We start from the raw sequence: 23195 nt of genomic DNA on the forward strand, positions 1-23195 counted from the left end.
GATTATAAAATCCCTATAATGCAAAATTCAGGTTTATTACATTTCTTCATTAATTACCTAATTAATTAGGGCAAACTAGACACAATTAGATATTTACTTCCTAAATGAAATAAAGTCTGCTCTCTATAGAGTTTATATCCTAATGGGGAGATAAATACAATAAATGAACAGCAACAAGAACAACAAAGTCACATGGCAACAAATGCTGTGAAGAAAAATAAACATAAAAAGAGAATAGAAAGTGACAGTCAGTGGACATAGTTTTATAAGGTGAGGTATGCAAAGTCCTGAAGGAGGTTAGGGAGCATGCAGATATCTGTGTTACAGAAAGGCCCTAAGGAGAAGGCATGTTTGGAATGAACATGGAGGACAGTGTATGCCTGGAATGAAGAGGAGATAGGAAAGATATTGTAAGTCTTGGAAGCAGTGATCAGCAAAGGTATGAGAGGATGGAAGTAAAAAAGGCAGAACTTCTACTTAATGAGCAGAGTAAGGAAACTGCAAAAACCTCAGTGTGCCTGCAGCATAAGGCAGAAGACGGGTTTGGCAAGAGATGAGAGTGGGACCAGAGTCCCCGCAGAATTTTTGTAACTGACTGAACTTTAGGCAGTAAAAAACCATTGACTTTAAATTGTTTACTTAAACAATTCATCCATTATTTTAATGAATGCCAACAAAAAGTAAAACATTCAAATAGTAGAAAACTGTATACAATGATTAGCAAATCTCCCTTCCTCTCTTGATTTCAGTTTTCTCTAGAGGCAACATTATCACTGTTTCCTTTTGTACCCTTCTAGGGATATCCGGATATTTATAACAATGCATGTACTTAATCTTCTTGCCCCCATTTCATCACAAATGGTAACACATTACACTCAGTGTTGTGTACCTAGCTTTTGTCATAGGATATATTCTGGTGAACATTCCACAACAGAACATCTAGAATTCCTTTCAAAGGCTACATCATATTCCAGTAGATGCAAAGGACTGGAAGGAAGCCAGAAGCCCTAGGCTCTGGTTCTTGGTTCTTGATTTATTGCTTCTTAGTGGAGTGGCCTTAAGGCAGGTCATTTCCCTCCTCATCTATAAAGTGAGCTGGGTGATGACTGAGATTGCTTCTGACTTTAACATTTTAGGTTCTTTGCTCTTGCCATACACATTCTGCAAAGAATTCTGTAGGGAAAGAGGCCCAACACTCCCCATAAAGCTCTGATCATTATCCAGTTTTAAAGGTTTTAAATTTAAAGCATATCAAGGTGGCCTGAGATTAAGATAGTGGAGTAGAAGGACAGTGAGCTCACCTCCCCCAACGTACACATCAAAAATACATCTACATGTGGAGCAATTCTCACTGAAAACCAACTGGAGACTGGAAGAAAGTCTCTTCTACAGCAAAGGCTGTAAAGAAAGATTCATATGGAGTCAAGTAGGAGGAGAAGCAATCAGTTCAGGAGCTATGCTCCTAGGAGGGGACACAGAAGAGGAGGGAGATTAGATGGGCTCAGAGATCCTGCCTGGGGACTGAATGGTCTGAACCACATATTGGTCCCCCGGTCCTGGGTTCTTATACCAGGAAAGTGAGTCTCCTTAGCTGGTTTGAAAACCAGTGGGACTAACAGGAGTGCTGTAAGAAACCTAGACTCTGCTCGTGAAAAGTACACACAGCTTGCTTAGTCCTGGAAAAGGCAGAGAAACAGATTGTAACTGCCCAGGACTCTGGCCAGTTTCCCATGGCCACCTTAGCATGGGCCCCAGCCCATGCCAAGAACCTGTTCCGGCACCTCTACCCCAAGTGCAGCTCCCCACTAGGGCAAAGGCTGCTCTGCCAAGGAGAGTGGGATGTTATGGGGACAGAGCCAGCTCGGACCTGGCACTGCATCTGAATGGGGCAAGTGTGGCCATTAATGGTGCTTGCAGAAGTGGCAGATTAGGAGCTGTCTTGAGCTCTGACGGGCATGCTGGGACTGACCCCAGCACATGTCCAAGCCTGCACTGGGTGCCTGCTCTAGCCCCCCTCCTCCAGTGCTGCTCCCCTCTAGGGTGAAGAGGCTGGTGCTGGGAGTTGGGAGAGTGTACACTTAGAGGGAACACAGCCAGCTCTGACCCAACCTTCAAGGCTTCTGCTTCACCACGTTGGGACGTGTTATTGCTCCATAGGGCTTTGACAGCTACTGAGGATAGGAGAAGCCCTGGCTCACACATGGCTCTAGCTCTAGCCCCTCCATCTCCATCCCACCTCCCACCAAATGATAGCTGCCAGCACACTCTGAGGAAAGATATGACCCATGCTTGCTTCAGATCCATCTCTCCCACCAAATCCACTGGGCATAGGTACACTGCAGAGGGACGCTCCCACACAAGGTTACCATTTCAAGACTATAATAGGTAACTATTTCACCTAATTTCATAGACACAGAGAAAGTTAAGCAAAATGAGAAGACAGAGGAACTTGTTCCAAACAAAAGAATAAGAAAAAACCTGAAAGACAACTAATGAAACAGAGATAAATAATTTACCAGATAAAGAGTTCAAAGCATTAGTAATAAAAATGCTAACTGAACTAGCGAAAAGAACAGATGGACATGGTGAGAATTTTAACAAGGAACTAGAAATTTAAAAAAGAACCAATTAGAACTGAAGACTACAATAACTGAAATGAAAAAGCACACTAGAAAGAATTTGGAGACTAGGTGAAACAGAAGAATACACAAGTGATCTGAAAGATAAAGTAATGGAAATCACCCAATCAGAACAGCAAAAAGAAAAACAAATTTTAAAAAATGAGAGCACTTTAAGGGACCTCTAAGACAACATCAAACCTTGTCCTAATAATGTAGGAAAGAGAAAATAGTGGAAAAAAACCAGAGGGAATAAGTGAAATATAAATAATAAAATGGTAGACCTAAGTCCAAACATAAATAATTACATTTAAGTGTAAATGGTCTAAATTAAAAAAAAGAAAATTGTCAGAAGGTATTAAAAAAGGAAAACATAACTATATGCTATCCACAAAAAACTCACTTCGAATACAAATATAACATCAAAAATAACAAGATGGAAATATATATACCAGGTAAACACTAATCCAAAGAAAGCTGAAGTGGCTATATAAACATCAGACAAAACAGACTTCAGAGCAAAGAAAACCGCTAAGAATGAAAAGGAACATTGCACAATGAAAAAAGGGTTAATTCACCAGGAAGACATAAATCCTAAATCTGTGTGCATCTAACAACAGAGTTTCAAAATACATGGAGCAGAAACTGAAAGAACTGAAAGAAAAAACAGACAAACTCATAATTACAGTTGGCAGCTTCAGTACTCCTCTCTCAGTAATTGACAGAACAAGTATGCAGAAAAACAGCAAGGATCCATACAAGTTAAACACCACGTTGACCATCTGGATCAAAAGATATTCTCATCAGTAGAGGAACAGTTTAATATAAACTATAACAAATAATATCCACAGCCAGGACTCTCATGTATTATACAACTCCAGGGGTCCTTTCACATAAATTATGAGTTGTGTGGCTGCTTAATTGCATGTAGTGGTCCTATCCACACTTTAGAATAATATGGATCCTTTCAGAAGAATGAATTCATTCACTTGGAGTATTTTCACAATTTTTGAAGGAGAAAAACAACATACAGAAAAGCATACCTAATGTGGTCCCATTTTTATAAAACAAACAGGAACATATGCATATATGTATGTGTCCATGAGAATGCTGGCAAGTGGAAGGATCCATGGTTGGTAAGGGGGTGAGTGGAGTGAATAATGTGGGTGGAAGAGGGGAGAATAGTGGGACAGGGATCTAAGCAAAAAAGGAAAAGAAAAAGAAAATTTGCATTTAAAAATATGATCATTTTTATGCACAAACAATAAGTGTCTCTAAAAATAATTTTAAAGTATTCCTAAACATAAAAAAGGAAAAATACAACTTTATTCAGTTAATTTAAACATTTCAAGGATTTAGATTTATTTGCTAATACTTTAAATAAAATATGAACTCTTTACCATGACCTATATGGTCCTAATCTCTCCAACCTGTGTGCTACTTCTTTTCCCACCCGCCTCCCCATCTAAGACTCTTTCTGGACTAGAGGCCTTTGTAATTGCAGTCTCCTTTGCCTGAGATGCTTTTGCCACAGATTTTTGCATGACTGGCTTCCTCTCAACTGTAGAAGCCACAGATACCTACCCAGTAGCCATCCTCCCCTAATTCATCATCAACAGAACACTGATTTTATTGGGACAGCAGTATGTCCACTTAAAATACTTGACATCGAGCCTCTCTTGTGGCCAGGAGTGATACAATTCTGGCCAATGGAATGTAAGTAGAAGTTACTGGGCACAGCCTCATGGGAAGCTTTTTAAAAGAGCTAAATCAGCTGCATCCTCTACCTCCTCCTTCCCTTTCTGCATTTTCTTGCCACAAAAATGGCTGTGAGGCTAGAGCCTCTGTGGTTCCCAGATGAGCAGTTTCAGTAGCACCTGGGAACTTGTTATAACTACAAATTATCAGGCCCCACCCCAGATCCCACTGAATCAGAAACTGAGGGTAGGGCCCAGCAATCTGTGTTTCAACACACTCTTCAGGTGATTCTTATGTATGCGTTTGAGAACCGCTGAGCAAGAGGACAGAAGTCTCCTTAGAGATGGTGAAGAAGATGGATGAAGACTAGTACACTTACAACATCGCAGACTGTACCAGGGTTGGACTGCCTCCTCTGGACTTGACAGTTATGTAATCCCTATTTGGTTATCTACTGTGATTAGGTTTCTGTTACATGTAACTGAATGCAATTCTAAATTTTATTTATTATTGTATTGTTTTATTATTTTTTGGCAGGGGGAGGTAATTAGGTTTTATTATTTATTTTTAGAGGAGGTACTGGGGATTGAACTCAGGACCTTGTGCATGTTAAGCTTGTGCTCTACCACTTGAGCTATACCCTCCCCCTCTGACAAATCATCTTTTAAATCTCAGCTCAAACATTCTCTGTAGAGAGCCCTTCCCTGACTACTCTGCTTATACCCTCCAGCCCCACTAAGTCTTTCTCCATCACACCAACCTATTTCTTTCCTATATAGCACTCATCACACCCCAAAATAATCTTACTTACTATTTATGTGCTTATGATCTGTTTCCCCTGTAAGGATGAAAGCTTTACAAGGGGAGGACCTTTGTCTTTTCACTGCTGTCCTCCAGCACATACTGAAGTGTCTGGTACATAATGGGTGCTCTGTAATTATTTGTGGGATGATTTAAAGAATTTTAAAATTATATATTACATTTAATATCATGTATTTTTTAAATAGTCAAATAAAAATGGTTCATTACAATTACACAATTTTAACGAAAAATACTTAGTTTTGAAACACATGTGCATATAAAATGCATATAATACACACTTGCCTATGAACACGTTCCACCTTAATCTTAAGTGGCCTATCAATTCTAAAACCATTAACGGCTAACAAAATAGCTATGTAAACACTCTATGTGCCACAGAAATGAACTGTGTGAATTCAGCACTTCTTTGGCAAACTTGCCTTTCTATAGATGTCATTTTGTGCTACTCCAGTCAATGTGGGAGACTTGTTAATAACATTTCATATAGTATTTAAACACAAACATCTAAATAAAAACAAAAATTCTGATCAGTTTTTTGTTGCATGCCAGAAGACACACACAATTAGTTTTTAACCTTGGACAAAAAGCATTCTCTTCACCCATATTGTAGCTCTTTTTACTCTTCTAGTAATCTCGAGTTTGGTCCAAGACTAACATCACTCCAAATAAATGAGGTCTTCTCTGGGACCAGCCTGTGCTGGTGTACTGAGCGAGGTGATGCAGATTGAGGGTTCCCTAAGGATGAATTTGGGGTCTCTGTTCTCTGTTTGTGGGAGTGACTCAAGAAGCCCCCGTGTTCCTGCAATGAGAGAAATGCATTTTGTTTCTTACTTTTACCTCATATAAAACTGCTCTCATCAACCTTTAGAAATCTGTATCTTTTGATTTTTAAAAAAAGTTGTCATGTAACATTTAAGTAAACTGTATAAATGCCTTCCTCAATGAAGCACAGAGTAATCGAATACAAGAAAATAGTACAGTGTTTCCTACTTAGATCCCTGTTACTGTTTCTTGAGGGGCTCCTAGGACCTCGGTGGGTCTCCCCGGGGCCACCATTGGGAAAGAAAAGCAGCAGAAAAGTGCCAGTGACACAACAGGGGCTGCTCGCTAAGATAAAGAGGGGCTCTGAAATCTGGTAAGACCATTTTCTCCCTTTCTCACAGAATCAGGAAAGCATTCAGGTAGAGTTTCCTGGGAGTCCCTTCCAAATATTTGGAGCTGAAAGGACTTCAGGTCAGTAGCATCTCAAGAGAAAAGTTTTGAGAAGCCCCCAGAAGCTGACCCCACTCCTCACCCCAACATGGCAGATTTTCCTCTTATTCTTAATCAGTGAAATATTCTTTTTGTCTTATGAGAGGCAATGACCTTAGGTTTCTATCTGAATGACTTCAACCTGGAACTGCATCAGAACCAGCATTAAATGTACAAGCTTCACTCTAGTAATGACAACATTCTATAAAGCAGGGTTCTTACTCTTAATAGGCCAAGAGAATTACCTGGGGAGCTTGTTGAAAATAATGTGGGTTCTGGAGTTGCACTGCCAGAGGTCCTGATTCAGTAGGTCCTGGCTGGGATGTGGAATCTGCATTTTCAGTAAGGCTTTCCAGGTGATTTTGATGGAGGTGGTGTGGGCCCACAATTAACACTGGCTTTAGCAAAAGAGGCCAGGATTGCCTCTTTCCCAGAATAAGACCTACTATAGACAGTGACCCAAGGCGCCAGACTTCCTGAAAGGTCCTCCTTGAAGCAGTCTCAGGTGAGGAGGTCATTTATACTTGTCCTCAAAGACTCAGGGAGTGAGTCTCCATTGTGTTCAACTCTATAAGTGAACCAAAAATTGAGCTCACACTTGTCTGGACTTGAGGATAAACAGAAAAATCCCAAGTAACAGAAAAGTTTTGGCTTCCGGTTGGGGCCCATGCACAAGCTCTTCCTTTCCCCTTCTTCCTTTTCAATCATGTCGAGCTAATGAAGCCAAATAAACCCACACAGATAGGATGTTGTTTGGGTATGGGTGAATGTACACAGCTAGAGCAAATTCTGTCTGCGGAAATTCGGAGGAGTGAATTCCAGTTTGATACACAGCATCAATAACTGACTGTACATCAGTGTATGGCATCTGGAGAGGAAATCCCACCACCTGGACCAAAGACAGAATAACACGTGAACCCACGTTACAGTCATGTAGGTGATAGGGAAGTACAGTTCCCCATGAATTACATACATTACTCACGTATGCAAAGAGATTACAGAAGCCTCAAAGAAATAGTAGCCATAAAATAATGATAATTGTTATCATTTCGTGGGTGTTCACTATGTTCTACAGTACAGGAACAGTGCGAAATGCTTCATATATACGTTTACACTTCAAACAACCCTAGGAGGTCGGTTTTGTTATAATCCCCACTTTACAGAGAGAGGAGCAGAGCAGAGCCAGGTCTGTCTGACACCAGAGCCTGAGCACTTAACATTCCACATCCTTGCACTCTTCCTGGAATAGCAAACTGCCAACAAGGAAAGTTCCTGGTCCTATAAATGAGGGATTTAAGTGGGCATTTTGGAAGAATTTATTTAACATTGGTTCAGTTTATTAAGTGACAACTATGTGACAAAATTAAAGGATATGGAAGACCGCCCCATGTAAAATTTTCTATTGAAAAAATATACAAATGACAATCATAATCCTCTTTCAAGCCTTAGGTTGTTGACTTCAAGAGGCTTTTCCTGATCTTCCCACGCGTCGCATGGTACGCTGTCCTTCTCTAGCTTACTTAATGAAATATATTGCAATTACATGTTTTCTGGTCTGTCTCTGTAATTAGCCCATCGTCTCTGTGAATGCTCAAGGTTGTATCTGTCTTGTTTACTGTTATAACCCCAGTGTCTAGCACAATGTCTGCCACATAGAACACAAATAATAGTTAACATTTACTAAACACTTGTTTGGTGCTGGGTGCTATGGTGTAAGCATTAGCTCACTTAATCCTCACTACAACCACAAAACAGGTAACTATTTTTATTTCTGTTTATCTTGTGCAAATGGGGTGAAAGTATAGAGAAAGCAGGTAACTCGGTCAAAGCTACTGAGTGGCTGAGCCAGCATCTGAACCCAAGTTGCGGGATTCAGTCCAGATTCATGGTTGTGTGTAAACAGCAAGTAATTTTTAAAAGGAACTCCAAATTTTAAAACTCGGCTTATATTTAACTATGCTTTCTTATCTTCTTACCCTCTAATTCTATTAAAAAGAAAGCAAAACAAAACAACTTCCTCCCTGCTCATAATAAATAGTATCTGCATATCCCTCCCTGGCAGCCGAAGTATCAACTACCAACAGATTCCTCCCTTTCTTCTCCCACAGGATTTCCCTAGGAGGCATCCTCTAGTTTATGGGATGGTAGGGGGAAGGAATCTTACTCTTGGGAGGCTGGGGCTTCCAAAAGCCCACTGGACCAATTCACTGGGAAGCGCTGATGAGAGGACTCCCAGAACTGAGGATACAGTAGGGGAAGAAAAGAAGAACTCTAACAACCCACCAAATGCCCACCATGTTTGATTAGGGACTTGCAGAGTTTGAGATGCCTTTTTATGATCCAGGATGATGTCAAATGTGTTGGTGAACATATAAGGGAGGAGGTCAGGAGAGAAGTTCAGGCTGGATGTATAAATTTGAGAGTAACTTGCATACAGAAAATATTAAAGCTTGCATACAGTCCTCTTGCCCAGAACCAAGGACAGGTAATCCATTCTATTATTACCATCTAGAGATCACTTTTTAGTTTCTTAGTTGCAGGTGGTTTCCTTTTCGGCATCTCTTTCCAAAGTTTGTGGTTTTTTACATCATAAAACATACAAGTGATTCCAAGAAAACGTCATGCAATATGGTCATGGTAATAGTTGTTCACTACATTTGAAATTTCTCAGTCTATAAGTAAATGCATTTTAATGTCATAGCATGTATCATCTACGATCAAGATAAAAGGCATTTCAGGAATATTTAAAATACTACCATCTGGCAATTAACAACATAGATGAAACAAGCATCACTAATGCATTAAGTCATATACAAACCCAATAAAATTTTAGTAGTCTTCCAAATTCACTCTCCTCTTCAGATGAAACTAAGCTTCCAGTGCCAAGTTCTAGCTTAGGAAGGATTTGTCGTAAAATGAAAGTACACTGTCTATTCCAACGTGTTGGCTGTTTAGGTCGCCATTCCATTATTTTACATTTCAGAGTCCGTTCAATTCTAAGGTAACAATGCAAAGATTATTTCATGATAAATTACAACTCATTTAACAAAGGGGAAGAAGTTTTGTCACTTTTACTCAAGTATGAGAATGACACTTTTTGATGTAGGAGAAAATCAACCCTCTGTGGCTGGGATACCTGCCATCATTCACATCAGTCAGGTCTGGAAGAAAGGAGACTCTTGCTTGGCTTAAGAAAGCAGGAAGCTTCCTAGGGTAGCCAGCAATTAGCTCTCAGAGGCACATCTTTTTTCCAGCTTCCTGTGTGTAGTCAGTTGTCTACTGGGAGTGATTTGACAATACCTATTGTCTGATTACTGGGTTGACATTCCTGTTCTCTAAGACCTTCCTTTGACATAAGACCTTGTGTTTCCAAGAAATGCTTTTATAAAAGTTCACATATCTGGTCTGGGCTAAAGTTAGCAGGAATGGGTTTATTAGATCAATTAATTCAGCAAGGAGAGTTGGGAGGAAATGAGGCACTGGACTGATCAGTATGATGCTCAGAAACATCTAGAATGAGTGTTCCTCAAGGGAGGGATCTTTGCCTGTATACCCCGCCTCTAAACAGTGCCTGGCGAGGAACTGTTCCAGGAAGGGGAGAAAGTGGAGCACCGCGGGTTAATGGTGCCCCTCAGGGCAACCTCTCCTCTGTGCAGAATCAGTGTGTGCTACAGAAGCAGCTGCTGGCACTCTCCCTTCGGCTAGGCCTATTGAGTAGTTAGGTGAGTTTGCAGAGTGTCTCAGCCATGGCTATATGCCAGAATCACCTGTGACTTTACCAAAATCTTCCACCTCGTGATAGTGATTTTTAGATAGTTCTAGAAGCCATTCTGATGAAAACCAGAAGCTGGGAACCATTTCCCTAGTGCATTTCTTCCCTTTTGTTCAGAACTGGGGAAGAAGGAGGGGAAATAGAGGTGGGGATTGTATGCTAGTGAGAGAAGGGAGTGGCAAAATGATTACTGTTAGATTCTCTTTTGATGAGTTGGTAGTGGCTTACAGGACAGCCTGCTGTGTCAGCATGAGTCACAGGAGGCCCTCAGATCTAGACGCTTCTGACACATCTGGAGTAGGAGTGAGGTCTGCCGCAAAGGTTGTGACCCTCTAGGCTTGACTGAACAGCCCCTCAGGGTTTGTGCGCACGTGTGTGTGTTCTGGGGGGCAGGTGGTGCCTAGGAAGGACAGTACTGATATTTTTACCACACAGCTTGGATGTTCTTACCACACCCCAAGTTGTGCGCCATTTGCCTTCATGTCCTTTCAAGAAGTGTTAGCTACTGCATCATTATAACTATAAGCTCAACAGGTGTCTGTGTTGAGAACTTCCCATTAGTGGCCCACAATGTTTTCCAGAGGCAATGACATTCAACTGGGCCTTTCTTTTCAAGGACTGTCCTGGATGGCAGAGGGGCTGATTTGGATGAATGTACCAAGAGACAGATGACTCAGTGGAAGTAACTGTTATAACCTCCATTTCATGCTTCTGTTGCTGAATCTAGCAGGTGCTTTGAGAGAATGGGCAAGAGGTCTGAAAGACGGCTGAGTGAGAGCTTAGGGAGAAAACGTGATAACCCTATCAATAAAGACCATACCTGTTCTTTAGGTCTTCTACCATGCTTCTGTTAGTATCAGAATAAATTATTTCTTCAGGCTGAAAAACAGACAACTAGAAGTTAGACAAGATTCTAGGGAGAACATCTCTACATCACAGTCACCCCGTAGAGTGTTAATCACAACGAGGGGGACCCCAAACCAGTCTCATGAGGCAAAAGCACTCCATAGTAGAGGCACAAAGGTAACACAGATCACAGTGTTTCCTTCGACTATCTCACCAGGGCATGGGAGGAAGAATGGATTTACAAAAGATAGGTCTCCGGGGAAAGATATATATGCTGTCCCATCTGTTTATTCAAACAAGCATTTTTCAGACATGCTTACTGATTCTACCAGATAATCTCTGGGAGCTACACTGGTCTCTTTCACTTATTAACTGTGACCTTGGTGAACTGTGACCTTAGCCTCTCTGAGTCTCAGTTACCACATCTTTAAAAGAGGGACAATAATGGTACCTACTTCCCTGGGGTCACGTGAAGATTTTAAAATAAAGTAATACATGTAAAGCCCGGCACATATTGCTCAATAAAGATCAAACATTATTGTTATTATTATCCTTCTAACACGGTTTATCATCTTCCTGCTTTGATTATTTGTTTCTTTCAGCTGGCAGGAGCCAGGTGGCTGTGCTTGTGTGTATATGCACACATACATGTGCATGTGTGCACACAGAGTCCATTTCCATCTCCCCTGTCTCCAAGTCCTTGCTCCAAGCACCCCCCGCAACAGCAGAGGCAATGCTCTACCATATTACCTGGTGTTGCCCCGGGGCAGGAATTGCTGTGGGCGGGGAGGAGGAGAGGACTTTCCAAGCCACTCCCCACCCCAATCCTTCCTTCCCCTCCCTGCAGGGCTCATTAGACAAGAGTGAGGGGCTGGGTTTAGACAGTTCTTACTTTGGATGTTTCTGAGCTGCGAAGTAGAGGAGCTGTAGAAACAGGGAGAGATATTTCCCCCTCATGAGTGGAACAAGGGTTGTGTAAAAAGGCGGAAACATTTGCTAGGCCTCTAGGTCTTAAAGAATTTCAGGAGTGATTTGAGGAGGTTCAGTCTGTCCAGTGATATCTAAGCCAGTGTTTCCCAAAATGTGGCCCCCAGACCAGCCACCTCAGACCCACTGAATCAGAAACTCGAGGGTAAGGCCCAGCAGCCCGCTTTTCAACAAGCCCTCCAGAAGGTTCTGATGCCTGCCATGGCTGGAGAACCACTAGGTTAGAGAAAAGGCTGAGGCACAGCCAGTTTCCCCAAAACCAATCCCGGCAGGAGATGAAGGATACCAGAGAAAGGGAAGGATGGGCTCCAGCATCATCCCACAGGGGCCGCCAGCTATCCCAGACAGGAGGTAAACTGAACCCCCAATTGCTGTCGTCAAGCACTGTCTGCCCCACTATCCTGGCAACTCTTGTGGATTAGTTAGGTCACATTCAGGCCTGGGGAAAAAAGCCCTGTGTTATGTTGACTTGATAAGTTTATAGGGTGTTCGTCTACTTTTCTTTTCAGGCAAAAGCTCCTTTCAGGGAATTTATATCCTTTAAAATTTCAAGAGGATTTACCTGTTAACTGCATCCCTGAATACCCATATTCTCATCCTACACACTCAAATTTGTATTCTCAGTTGTGATATTAAAAAAAAAAAAGTGTTCACTGCAGACAGTGGTTTATTCTGGTATGTGTGCATCAAGGCAGAAGACCAAGGGCCATTAACCCACAGGAAAGAAATCAATAGAAACACAAGTCAAATGCAACTGGGAGTTTTATATTTATACATTCAACTTGATAAAAGGTTTAGTTTCCATCCTCAGTCATAGTGGTTTTCAAAAACACGATTTTGACCATGGCAGCCCTTGCCTTGGTGATGTTGGCTTCTGATCGCCCTGAGGATGAAGGTCCAAATCCTTACCAGGGCTCTGCTCACCCCGACGCTCATCACTGCTCAGTCCCTGGCAGCTCAGCTGTCTTCCCAGCAACTTGACAGACATCTCCTGCCACTGCAGGTCTTCATCCTGCTGCTCCCACTCTGTGCCGGGACCATTTCCTCCCTGATTTTCATCTAGATTAGCTCTTGCTCACCCTTCCTCACTCTGCGGGTCATCACTTCTTTTCCCAGGAAGCCCCTGCAACTCCCCTTCCCCTCAGGTCTCCTGCTGTGTGCTCCCCAAACCACATCCATTTCCTCTGTATCACTCTTACAGCAAGTGTGTGTTTCCTCCTGTTTCCTCCTCTAGAACACAAACTCCAAGAATACTGACACATGTCTTTTCCTTGGGGTACCTACACCTAACACAGTGCTGGTTCACTGCAGACACCCAATAAACACTACCTGAATTAATAACAGAATGATTAATAGTAAACAAAAAACCTCATCTCTAAATATATCCTCCTCACAACCCCCAGGAGGCAGCGATGTTTCAGTCACAAATTTGGGATGGTCTGTGGATGCTGTAAATGTGGTTTGCTCAAGGGAGATAAGCACATTTCCCCTTCTTTAAAATGACTTTACAACCATATCTATATGCTTGCATGCACATGGAGAATGTCTAGAAGGATGCACGAGAAACTACCGACAGTGTGTATTTCTTAGAGAGTGGGGAAAAAAACGTTGAAGAGGAGAGAAACTCTTTACTTAATACCCTGATACTATTTTTCCCCCTACAGCCACCATTCATTCTTTTTGATATTGTGAATTGTCCCAAATCTAAGATAAAGCACTGAGAATAATGTAATTAACATCGACCCAACATACATACCACTGAGCTATAGCTAATCTTTGCATTCTTTCATATTTGTTTTAGATTTTTTAAAAAGATGTAATAGGTTACAGATAGACTTGAAGTACTCTGTATACTGCTTCCTGACCTCATTCCTTTTTCCTCTCTCTCCAAAACGAACCTAAATTTGGTGTTTATCATTCTTATGCATGCTTTTATACTATCACTATATATCTGTATATATGGAAACAACATATAATTTTCAAACTTCATAAATGGTTTTGTACCATGTCATTCCACATCTTTATTTTGCTTAACATTCCATTTCTTACAGTCATTCACATGATACACATGGCTCTAGGTCAGTGGTTCTCAATCCCGGCTACACGTGGGAATCAACTGGGGAGCTGTAGGTAACACCAAATGTGCGGGTTCTTCCCACAGAGAATCTGATGTAATGGGTGTACAGTCCAGTTGAGAACTATGGTAAATTGGTTTCATACATTCTTTTTCACTGCTGTATAGATTTCATAGTATGAGTACTTCACAACTCATGTTTTTCTGTTTCAAGCAACTCAGGAATGACCGTTGTTGTACTTGTGTGTGAAAACTGTCTCCCTGTGCATGTTCCTTTAGGCTATACACTTAGAAGTTGAACTGGTGGGTCAAAGGTTAAGCATCATCAACTCTATTAACATCATCATATTGCTTTTCAAAGTATTTGTAGCAATTTACACTCCCACCATTTCTCTGCCTCTTTACCAACACTTGATATGATCACACTTCAAAATATTTTTTCCAATCTTTTACACGTGAAATAATGAGTGAGGCTGAACATTAAAGTTTCTGCTTCTATGAATCGCCCATTTTCCATCGTTCTTTATCTCATCCCCCACCCCTTTCTCCCTGTGGGTCATACTTCTGGTTTTTGGATTTTGTAATTGCTTGCACACTGCCATACCATGGCCCTCAATCCAGAAACAACTGTTGAAACGGAATTTGGGTCCCTTCCCAAAGCGATACTGAGTACATCATAGACACCCTGGCCAAGCCATCCGGTGACTAAGTTGGTTCCTGATCTCAGATCTATACTTTGGTCTCTTACCTCCTAAACCCCAGGCAGTTAGTCTGCAGCTTTTCTTTCCCCTCTTCTTTCAAAAGCAGCAAAGTAGGGAGCCCCATCACAGTCCCTGGCTCTGGCTTCTGGATTCCAGGAAGCATTTTCAGACCTTGCTGCCAGCTTTTCTGGGCCCACTCACTGCTAATGTGTCTGTCCTGTTTCTAGTCCAGAGATAACTATCATGGTTTGGAGCCCAGATAAGCCTTTTGTTTTTCAATTTTTATACTTTATCATTATCATGGATGTGGAGCAGAAGGGCTAGGTCAAAGTAAAAGCTTATTATACTATCTTGACATTATATTTTATGTTTCATGATGAACATTTAAAAATTTTACTTTAAAACCTAAATTCACATTTAAGATGATTCCTTTTTCTCAATTCCTCTTTTCTGCACGTAGAGGAAAGGAGTGAGAGTGACCCAAACTCAGGATAGATGGCAGAGAAAACTAAGTTTTATTAATATTGGCCAAATAATTCAATAAGCAATCAGTTACGTAAATATAACAAAAGCTGTCACAACTCCTAAGATTAGAACCAATGGTAACTTTCACACAGACACACCTGGAAAAATATGATTTACCTGTATACTTTGTGCTTTTGTCCCTTGATAATATTTTGGAAGCAACTGTTTCCAGAAACCTTCCTTTGTATAGTCAAAATATACAGCCATTGGTGTATTATTTTGTTGAATATTAAACCAGACCTATTAAAACATTAACATAAACTCAGTACAGGCCCAGGGGAGTTCAAAGCCCACAGCTGGTTAGGATGGAGCAGTTTTACAGTCCTGCTACCCAGTGAGGTGGCAGAAGCCAAGGACAGTTCTGAGGCAGGAGGTACAGATATCCCAGGGGATGTGAACACTAGACCGCTGACTGGTTCTCAACCTTGGAGGCACAGCAGAATCACCTCAGGGAGTTTTAGGGATAAGATTTCCCTGGCTCCATACTCCAGGGATTATAACTGAACATCTATACATTCTTCAAAGTTCCCCGCATGATTCTAATGTATAGCCAGGGTAGAAGACCACTGGTTTGACCCTTCAGGAGATAACTCAAAATAAGATTCCCCACCCTCTCCCCATATACTTACGTTTTCATCATCAAACAAACAGTCTACACTTTGTAAGGGACAAAATGGGTCAAACTGCTTATGGCATCGCCCGGTTAATGGATTCCAAAGCAAACATTCATCAGTTTCTTTAGTTAACACATAAGCCACACGTCCCTGTACAAGGAAAGAGTTACAGTCATTTTTGATGTATGATTAATTTAACTCATTTTTGTATGTGGAAATTATAATGTAAGCATATGTATCTCTGATTTTTAAAAGCCTTTTTAAGGATCTTTAAAATTTTTTTGAAAAGGAAAAAAAGCCAAAGCAACCAAAATCCTTAGGCCCAGGTTAGCATGAGGAGTCAAATGAGAGAACTTTGAGCCAATGCTGCCATGTATGGTGCTGGAGGGTGGACGCTGATAGCAATAACATATTGTTCTAACAAAATTAGTATATTATGACAATTTCCCAACAGCTAGTACTAGAATGTTTGAGGTAGGGGTACTTTCACCCAATTCACACAAAGGTGCTGTATGGACCGACTGTGCTTTGAGCAGAATTTACTCAGAGACCAAAGGTGAACACCATGCAGAGTTAGGAATGGAGATTTGCCTAAGGTTCTGAAAAGCAAGAGAAGTTAAAAAGACCGTAAAATTAATTTTGAGAACAAGATCTGGAATTAGAGGCCAAAGAGAAATTAAACAGGAAACATTTGAAGAACAAAAGTAGTCATTATGTTGTTATTTTGCTCTGCACATACCTTTTGAAGTATAAACCTTTCTTGTTTAGCAAAGAATGAATATTGCAAGTAACAATAATAATGACTAACATTTATTGAGTATTTATGTACCCCAGGTACTGTACTCAGCATTCACACTTTCTCACTTTAATGAATTCCAGATTCTATGAGGTACGGGTGATAATTATGCTCATCTTTCACATGAAGAATAAGAGGCTAAGAGCTTGTGTAGGGTAATGGTAACTGGCATTATTCCTGTTTGTGGGGGAGATAAGTGAGGCTCAGAGAAGTAAACAAGGCTGAGATCATACAGCTAGTGAATGTCACTGCCAGGTTTTAAATCCTCTCTGACTGACCCCGATATCCATATTCTTAACACTGTGCTGTGGAGCCTGGTTTCCCTAACTCCAAAGCTCGTGCTCTTTATCACTGTGCCCCTATCTTTACAGTAAGGAAAAGGCTTCACCTGTTACAATCACATAGTTGAGGTCAAACACACAGCTGAGCGCTGGCCACCCACTGAACTGACTTACAGGTGCAAGTGGAAAGGTCCGCTGAGATATTGTTGACTGTTTACTGCCATCTAGTGGCACATAAAACTACAGCAGGAAGATCATGTGGGGAAATTAGCCACACGCTTCTCACCAAGGGACTATAGAGAAATAAATGATCACGACAAAAACCATGAAACGAGGCTGGAAGCTTGGACACTTATCAAGATATTCATAGTAGAAATGAAAACAGTCCAAAAGAAGACAGCTTTCTGAAGGTTTGAATGCAGGAGTATATAATTAAGATGTAAAAACTTCAGGGAGGTAAACAAGTTTCTGGCCCACTTCTTGTATGATGAAAAACTGAGCAGTGGAAATTGGGAGAAGTATTTCTTAAGGATCTTAAAACAGATTATCAGAAACATAAAGATGATGGTGGTGATGATGGTTAACAACCACTACAATGACTGCAAGAACTATTACTATATCACTGCCACCAGCATTTATGGAGCAATTTCCATGAACCAGGTGCTGTTCTCATTGCCACACATTTACTACGTAAGTTAATATTTCTAGTAACCCCGTGAAGTAGCACTATTATTTGTACAACTTTACAAAGAAGACAAACAGAAGGAAGTCGTTCTTTACTTTATAGAAATTCTGATGAACCAACATTATCTTCCTAAGTAAATGTTTGCCCATGAAATTCCCTAAATTGCTTGTGAAAAGATGGAAACTTGGGGTTGAAGTCTTTTAAACTTGCAGCTGAAAGCTAATTAGTTTTGTTTATACAATTTAAATATTAACTCCAACACTTACTTCCAACACTGAGGTTCCTAGAAGGACCAAAGCTTTCTTTCCAAAATACAGAAAGAAATTACAGAGAAGTATGGCATGCTCCTCCTTGTTTCCAATAGCCAAACTGATACAGCGCTAAGGCGAAACAGAAGCAACAAGACAAAAAAAAGAGAGGAAGAGAAAGTTGAATAACGCAATGATCGGACAGATTTAGAGTCCCTCTACTGCCCCCAGTTTCACACACATATTTTGCCAGGTCGCTGAGACAACTGCAAAGCTGAAAGCTCTGGCACCTTTTGCCTGATAGAATACTATGATATGAGACGAAGAGAGCATTCACTTGGAACACAGGGGTCACCTTTATTATGGGACAATTAATGTGGATACTGTGTAAATGAGACAATAATTTATCATCCAAAGTGGGGCATTTTTGTTTGGGAAAAATATTAAACTGGGAAAATGGGACATATGGGCTGGTATTTTAAGGAACCTCATCTGATAGGTAATCAAATAGTGTTTCTGGAGGAAGGGCTCCTTTGGTCAGCAGAGCTATACTCTGTCCTGTACCGATACAGCGCTCTCAACTCAGAGAGAGGAAGAGGTCTGAGTTGGAGCCCAATCAGGAAGAGTGACTGAAACTTCTTCGATTGAAAGAGCTGGACAGCTGGACAGTCAAGTGTGGGGGGCCTAGAAAGCAGCCATAGCAGGAGAGGAAAAGCACTGCAGGGGTGGCAGCCTGGTGGTCTATGACCTTGTTCTAGTCTGCAGGTGGGCTTTGTTTGGCCCTGAAATGCTTTTAAAAATTGGGAAGTCTCATAGAAAACTCTGGGCTTCTGGCTTCTCTTGACAAATCCAAAGATCTAAGAACACATATGGGCCCAAACATTCACGTAGCAATAACCTGTTGCTGCTGAGTAGCAGCTGTACCATGTAGACAGGACGTGTGCTTTCCAGTTCATTACAGTCCCAGAGAAAGGGCCGCGGTGGCCAGGGAGCTTGGGGAGGGGGAGCTCAGGGGCTCTTGGCAGTGACTATTTACCAGTCAGCATGGAAGCATTCAGTGTTTTAACAGCTGATATGGCCACACCCATACACACTGGCTGAACGTGACGGTGAGGGATGGAGGTCAGGGAGGGTGGTGACATGGCTCCTCTGAGAGAAAAGTGTGAGCAGGAGAATGAAGAGCAGAATATGAGTAGTCTTCAATGTCAGGCCATGGAGGTTCCCCTGACTGGATTTCGTAAGAGAAGGATGGAATGGATGAGAGTGGGTAACTAACACATTTGAGTTTTAGGTGCCTACCTTTCAAAACCCCTGTATGACACAGATGAGGAAACTGAGGTCCAAAGAAGCAAAATAACTTATCTTAGGTCACATAGCTATTAAATGGCTGAAGTAGGATTTGAATAAAGGTTTGTTTGACTCCAAGACTTTATGCTGGGTAGGAGAAAATAACTCCTGTCTTGTGATGATCTAATTAGTCGTTCACTCATGGGTGCCCCAAGTCCAAAGAGTTCACATCAGTGGGACGACATCAGCCAAGAGGAATCCTATGCCTGTGGTAACCTCTTGGTTATGGGTATCGTTTGGATTGGGGGACGCTTGGGAGTACCAGCATGTGCCTGAATGGTTACTTTTAGCTATTCTAGAGGCTGTCTTTCAATGTCCTGCAGGATCATAATACCCCTGAACACATTCTTACCAGTTCAAAGTCTCAGGAGAGTCTAGAGTTAGTGACACCTCTTTGAGTTTTATCAGATTTGAATCACTGGATCCCGGAACAAATGGCATGCTTGTGTTTCCCTTGTTCCCACTCAGCAGGAGGCAGGGTAGCAGACCTATTAACTTAGCCCTGTGTCCCTTAAATCCATTTCAACTCAAATCTAGCCTCTCAAACATTCTAGGTAAGTGTCAGGACTATTAGTTTCAAACATAAAATGTTCCCTCTCAGGCTCCCATCATACTGGTACTTCCCATTAAAAATATTTATTGGATGCTTATTAAATTTAAAGTATGTACAAGTGATGAATATAAAAATAAATAAGAATCAAGTCTGTCTTTTCATTCAAGGAGATTAAACTTGGAATGTATATGTCAGTGTGTGGGTGTAGGGTCAATATATAAGCAACTAAATATAGTTTAAGGTGGAATGGAAGAAGTATTCTAATTAGGGTTGCCAGATTTTGTGGGGGGATAGGACGTCCAGTTAAATTCGAATTTCATATAAACAAACAGTTTTTAGTAAAAATATGCCCTAAATATAGCATGGGGCCTGTATTTTATTTGGCAACCAGTCTAAAGAGAAATCCAAGCGCCAAGGAAGAGCACTGCTATATGAGCTTTTCATTCAGATGTGGGAAAACTGGGGAGAGCTTCTGGGAAGTGTGGTATTTGCCCTAGACTTCAGGGTCTGACCACCTCTGCAGTGACAAGCCATAATTCTCTCTGAAGAATGCCATAATATTGTACTCCTGGAATTCCTGTTGAATCAAAGTATTCATGAGCTACCACTTAAAATGTTGAATAAGATTTTGGTCTTTAAGAATTATTTCTATGGGTTGCTACAGAGCTGAAAATGATGTATTAAACTATCAAATGCCTTCAAATTTCACAAGGCAAATTACTACATGAGTGCATAATATTTTTAAAAGAGTTCTTTAAGAGAAAAGCAAAAAATTATAAAATGTAATTTGTTACCTCCGATGTCATCCACATATCAAAACCATCATCTTCACCCAGTGTATCAGGCATAATAGGAATCAAAGATACAAAGCGAGCAATGAGGCCCTAAAATAATATTAACTAACATTTATTAGCGCATATTATATGCCCATCACCAAGCATAATGCTTTACATATATTATCATCACATTTAGTGTATCCTACAAGCCTATGAAGTACACACTATTATTAGTTTTATTTTACAGAAGGGGAAACGAGCTTAGAGTGCTAAGATAACCTGCCCAGGGTCACACAGCTAACACAATATATGGGGTCTCTGGGAATGAGCCCAAGTTAGCCTGACTCCAGAGCATGCATGTTAACCATTACATTTTATTGCAATAAATAAAAAAATTAAATATCAAACAATTAATGTACAACTGTTTAAAAAACTGAAAAAAGATGTTGAAGAATAACAAAAGTTTGGTTCGCTTCTAGGTTCAAAATCTATCAGAATTATTTTTGTTAATAAAATGTTGTTAAGTTGTTGCAGCAGGAAGATACTGGTGCAGCCTACTTTCTCAGACAATAGAAGTTATTTTGTGAATTGTTCCCCCTATACAGCTGGAGACAAGGACTCAGACTAGAGTAGGAAAGGAGAAAGGAATACAAATAAAGAAACAATGAGTTAACACAGAACATTCACTAACATTTTCTCTGATTCACAATAGCTAACATTTATGCACTATTACAACCTCCCACACTGGTCGTGTTTCTGATTTCACACAGTTAATTAAACATGGTTCACAATCCCTGATAAGCAAAGGGGCTAGGATTTATACTTTCTTAAAAGCACAGATTGCCTTTGAAAGAAATCTGAGAGCATTATTATCTCCTTGGACTTTAGGTGTCAGGAAACATAGGCAGGAAGAAACCCACGATGGAAAAGCTGAGTATAGCAACAGGTGACCTAAGTTAGGACTTCTGATTTTAGCTTAAGGAATTCAGGTAAGAGCTTCATAATGGAAAAATAATGTAAATACTCTGAGGAGAGCCAACTGACTCAATAAAGCCTGAATGAATAAAAGGTATACGTGATTTTTCATAGATGCCCTTTAATCAAAGGTTATTTTTTCCTTAACGGAGAGACTTAGATTTCTGATTTCGTATTTTCCTTTCTCAAAGTGGAAGGAGCTATATGCTCTTTTGGGTCCATAAGGAATAAATCTTCATTTGATACGAAATTAAATTTTGAGTGTATGTCTCTTTTGTCAGCTGGTAAATAGATATGCATAAAGCCACATAGGGATTCAGTGGGAAGTGTTATTCTGGCGGTTTACAGAGCAAAGTATAACACGGTTTCTTCATTCCCACATGCAACAAGAAGTAATCTGTAGAAGGACACAGCCCCTTTAGGAACATAACCTTTTATTTTGTTTGGAAGTCTGTGTGGCTTTTCAAAGTTGGATAGAAAAGTTGTGAAGCTGTTATGATCACATGAACTGGTGTGGCAACAATGACTGTCTAGCACAAGTGGGCAGAAATGAAGGGGATCAGGAAGATATATTTTCTTCCAAATGGGGCTCAGAAGGACACACTGCAACATTAATGGTTTTTCTCTCAGAAAACTGTCTTTTAAAGTAAAACAATTTGAATCAAAAAGTTATACTTGGAGTTAATATAAAAAGTGAATAAGTTAAAATAAATATAAGTTTGGAGTGATCAAAATGTTCTGAAATTTACTGTGATGACAGTTGCACAACTCTGTGTGTATACTAAAACCCACTGAATTATATACTTTAGATGAGTAAATAACAGGGTATGTGAATTATATCTCAATAAAGTTACTAAAATAAACATAACTTACAAGTGTTGAATTAGAATCACGAAGAAATATATCCATGAGTTGCTGAGGTGGATTTAATGCCTTGATATATCTTGTTACTAAGATCTGTATCCCTTCCTCATTAAAAACAGTAGTTGTGATTCTTCGGTTAGGAAATACTGCCTTACAATTTCTTTTAAAAATATGTGCTCTCTCCAAAACATCTATTTGATCTGAAAACTAGAATCAAGTTTAAAATATTTCAACATTGTACCATGTTGTTTCCATGGGGAAATATCAAGAATCAATGTTCATTTTTGCCAGCTTTGAAATGAGTACTTCTTTGACAGTATATATGAAAATAATTCGCTGTAAAGCCTACCTTGTCTGGTTCCGGATTACAGATGGCATATGATATTTGAGGTTCAATGGTAGCAAAAATATTTAAGAAGGTACATTCTTTTAAATTCTGTCCATTATAATCTTCTTTAGGAGACACGTAAGTCTTACTCCAAGTATATCCAAGCAAAACTGGTGGAATATTTACTTGAAATGTCCCACTAATCTGAAAGAGTAAGCAATACAATGGATTCTGCATGATGAAAATAAGCATCTGTCAAACATAGGAAAGCTCAGCTCAGTGTTCTCCACTATGGGAACAGGCTTTCATGGGTTCACGCTGGTACTAATAGGTATTTGCACAGGGATGGTCAGGTTCTCCATGATGATTTGTTCACAGGCACCCTTAACACCCTGGGCTCCTGCTTAACATGTACTATGGGAAAAGGGCAGACT

General features: G+C 40.5%; 1 protein-coding gene across 1 annotated transcript in view; it reads right to left on the reverse strand.

Moving 5' to 3' along the window:
• Positions 1–3390: 3390 nt before the first annotated feature.
• Positions 3391–23195, reverse strand: part of CC2D2B (coiled-coil and C2 domain containing 2B) — an 83740-nt gene continuing 63935 nt past the window's right edge. Inside the window, exons 25-34 of the mRNA XM_032491216.1 lie at positions 22783–22965; positions 22443–22640; positions 20613–20702; positions 17937–18050; positions 15924–16058; positions 15412–15534; positions 10982–11040; positions 9208–9385; positions 6635–7278; positions 3391–5937 (exon numbers count right to left, since the gene is read on the reverse strand). Of these exons, the coding sequence (XP_032347107.1) occupies positions 7090–7278; positions 9208–9385; positions 10982–11040; positions 15412–15534; positions 15924–16058; positions 17937–18050; positions 20613–20702; positions 22443–22640; positions 22783–22965 (1269 nt within the window). The 3' untranslated portion in view covers positions 3391–5937; positions 6635–7089. The remainder of the gene's footprint in view (positions 5938–6634; positions 7279–9207; positions 9386–10981; positions 11041–15411; positions 15535–15923; positions 16059–17936; positions 18051–20612; positions 20703–22442; positions 22641–22782; positions 22966–23195) is intronic.

The sequence above is a fragment of the Camelus ferus genome, chromosome 11 (assembly GCF_009834535.1).
Source record: "Camelus ferus isolate YT-003-E chromosome 11, BCGSAC_Cfer_1.0, whole genome shotgun sequence".
In the NCBI taxonomy this organism is placed as follows: Eukaryota; Metazoa; Chordata; class Mammalia; order Artiodactyla; family Camelidae; genus Camelus; species Camelus ferus.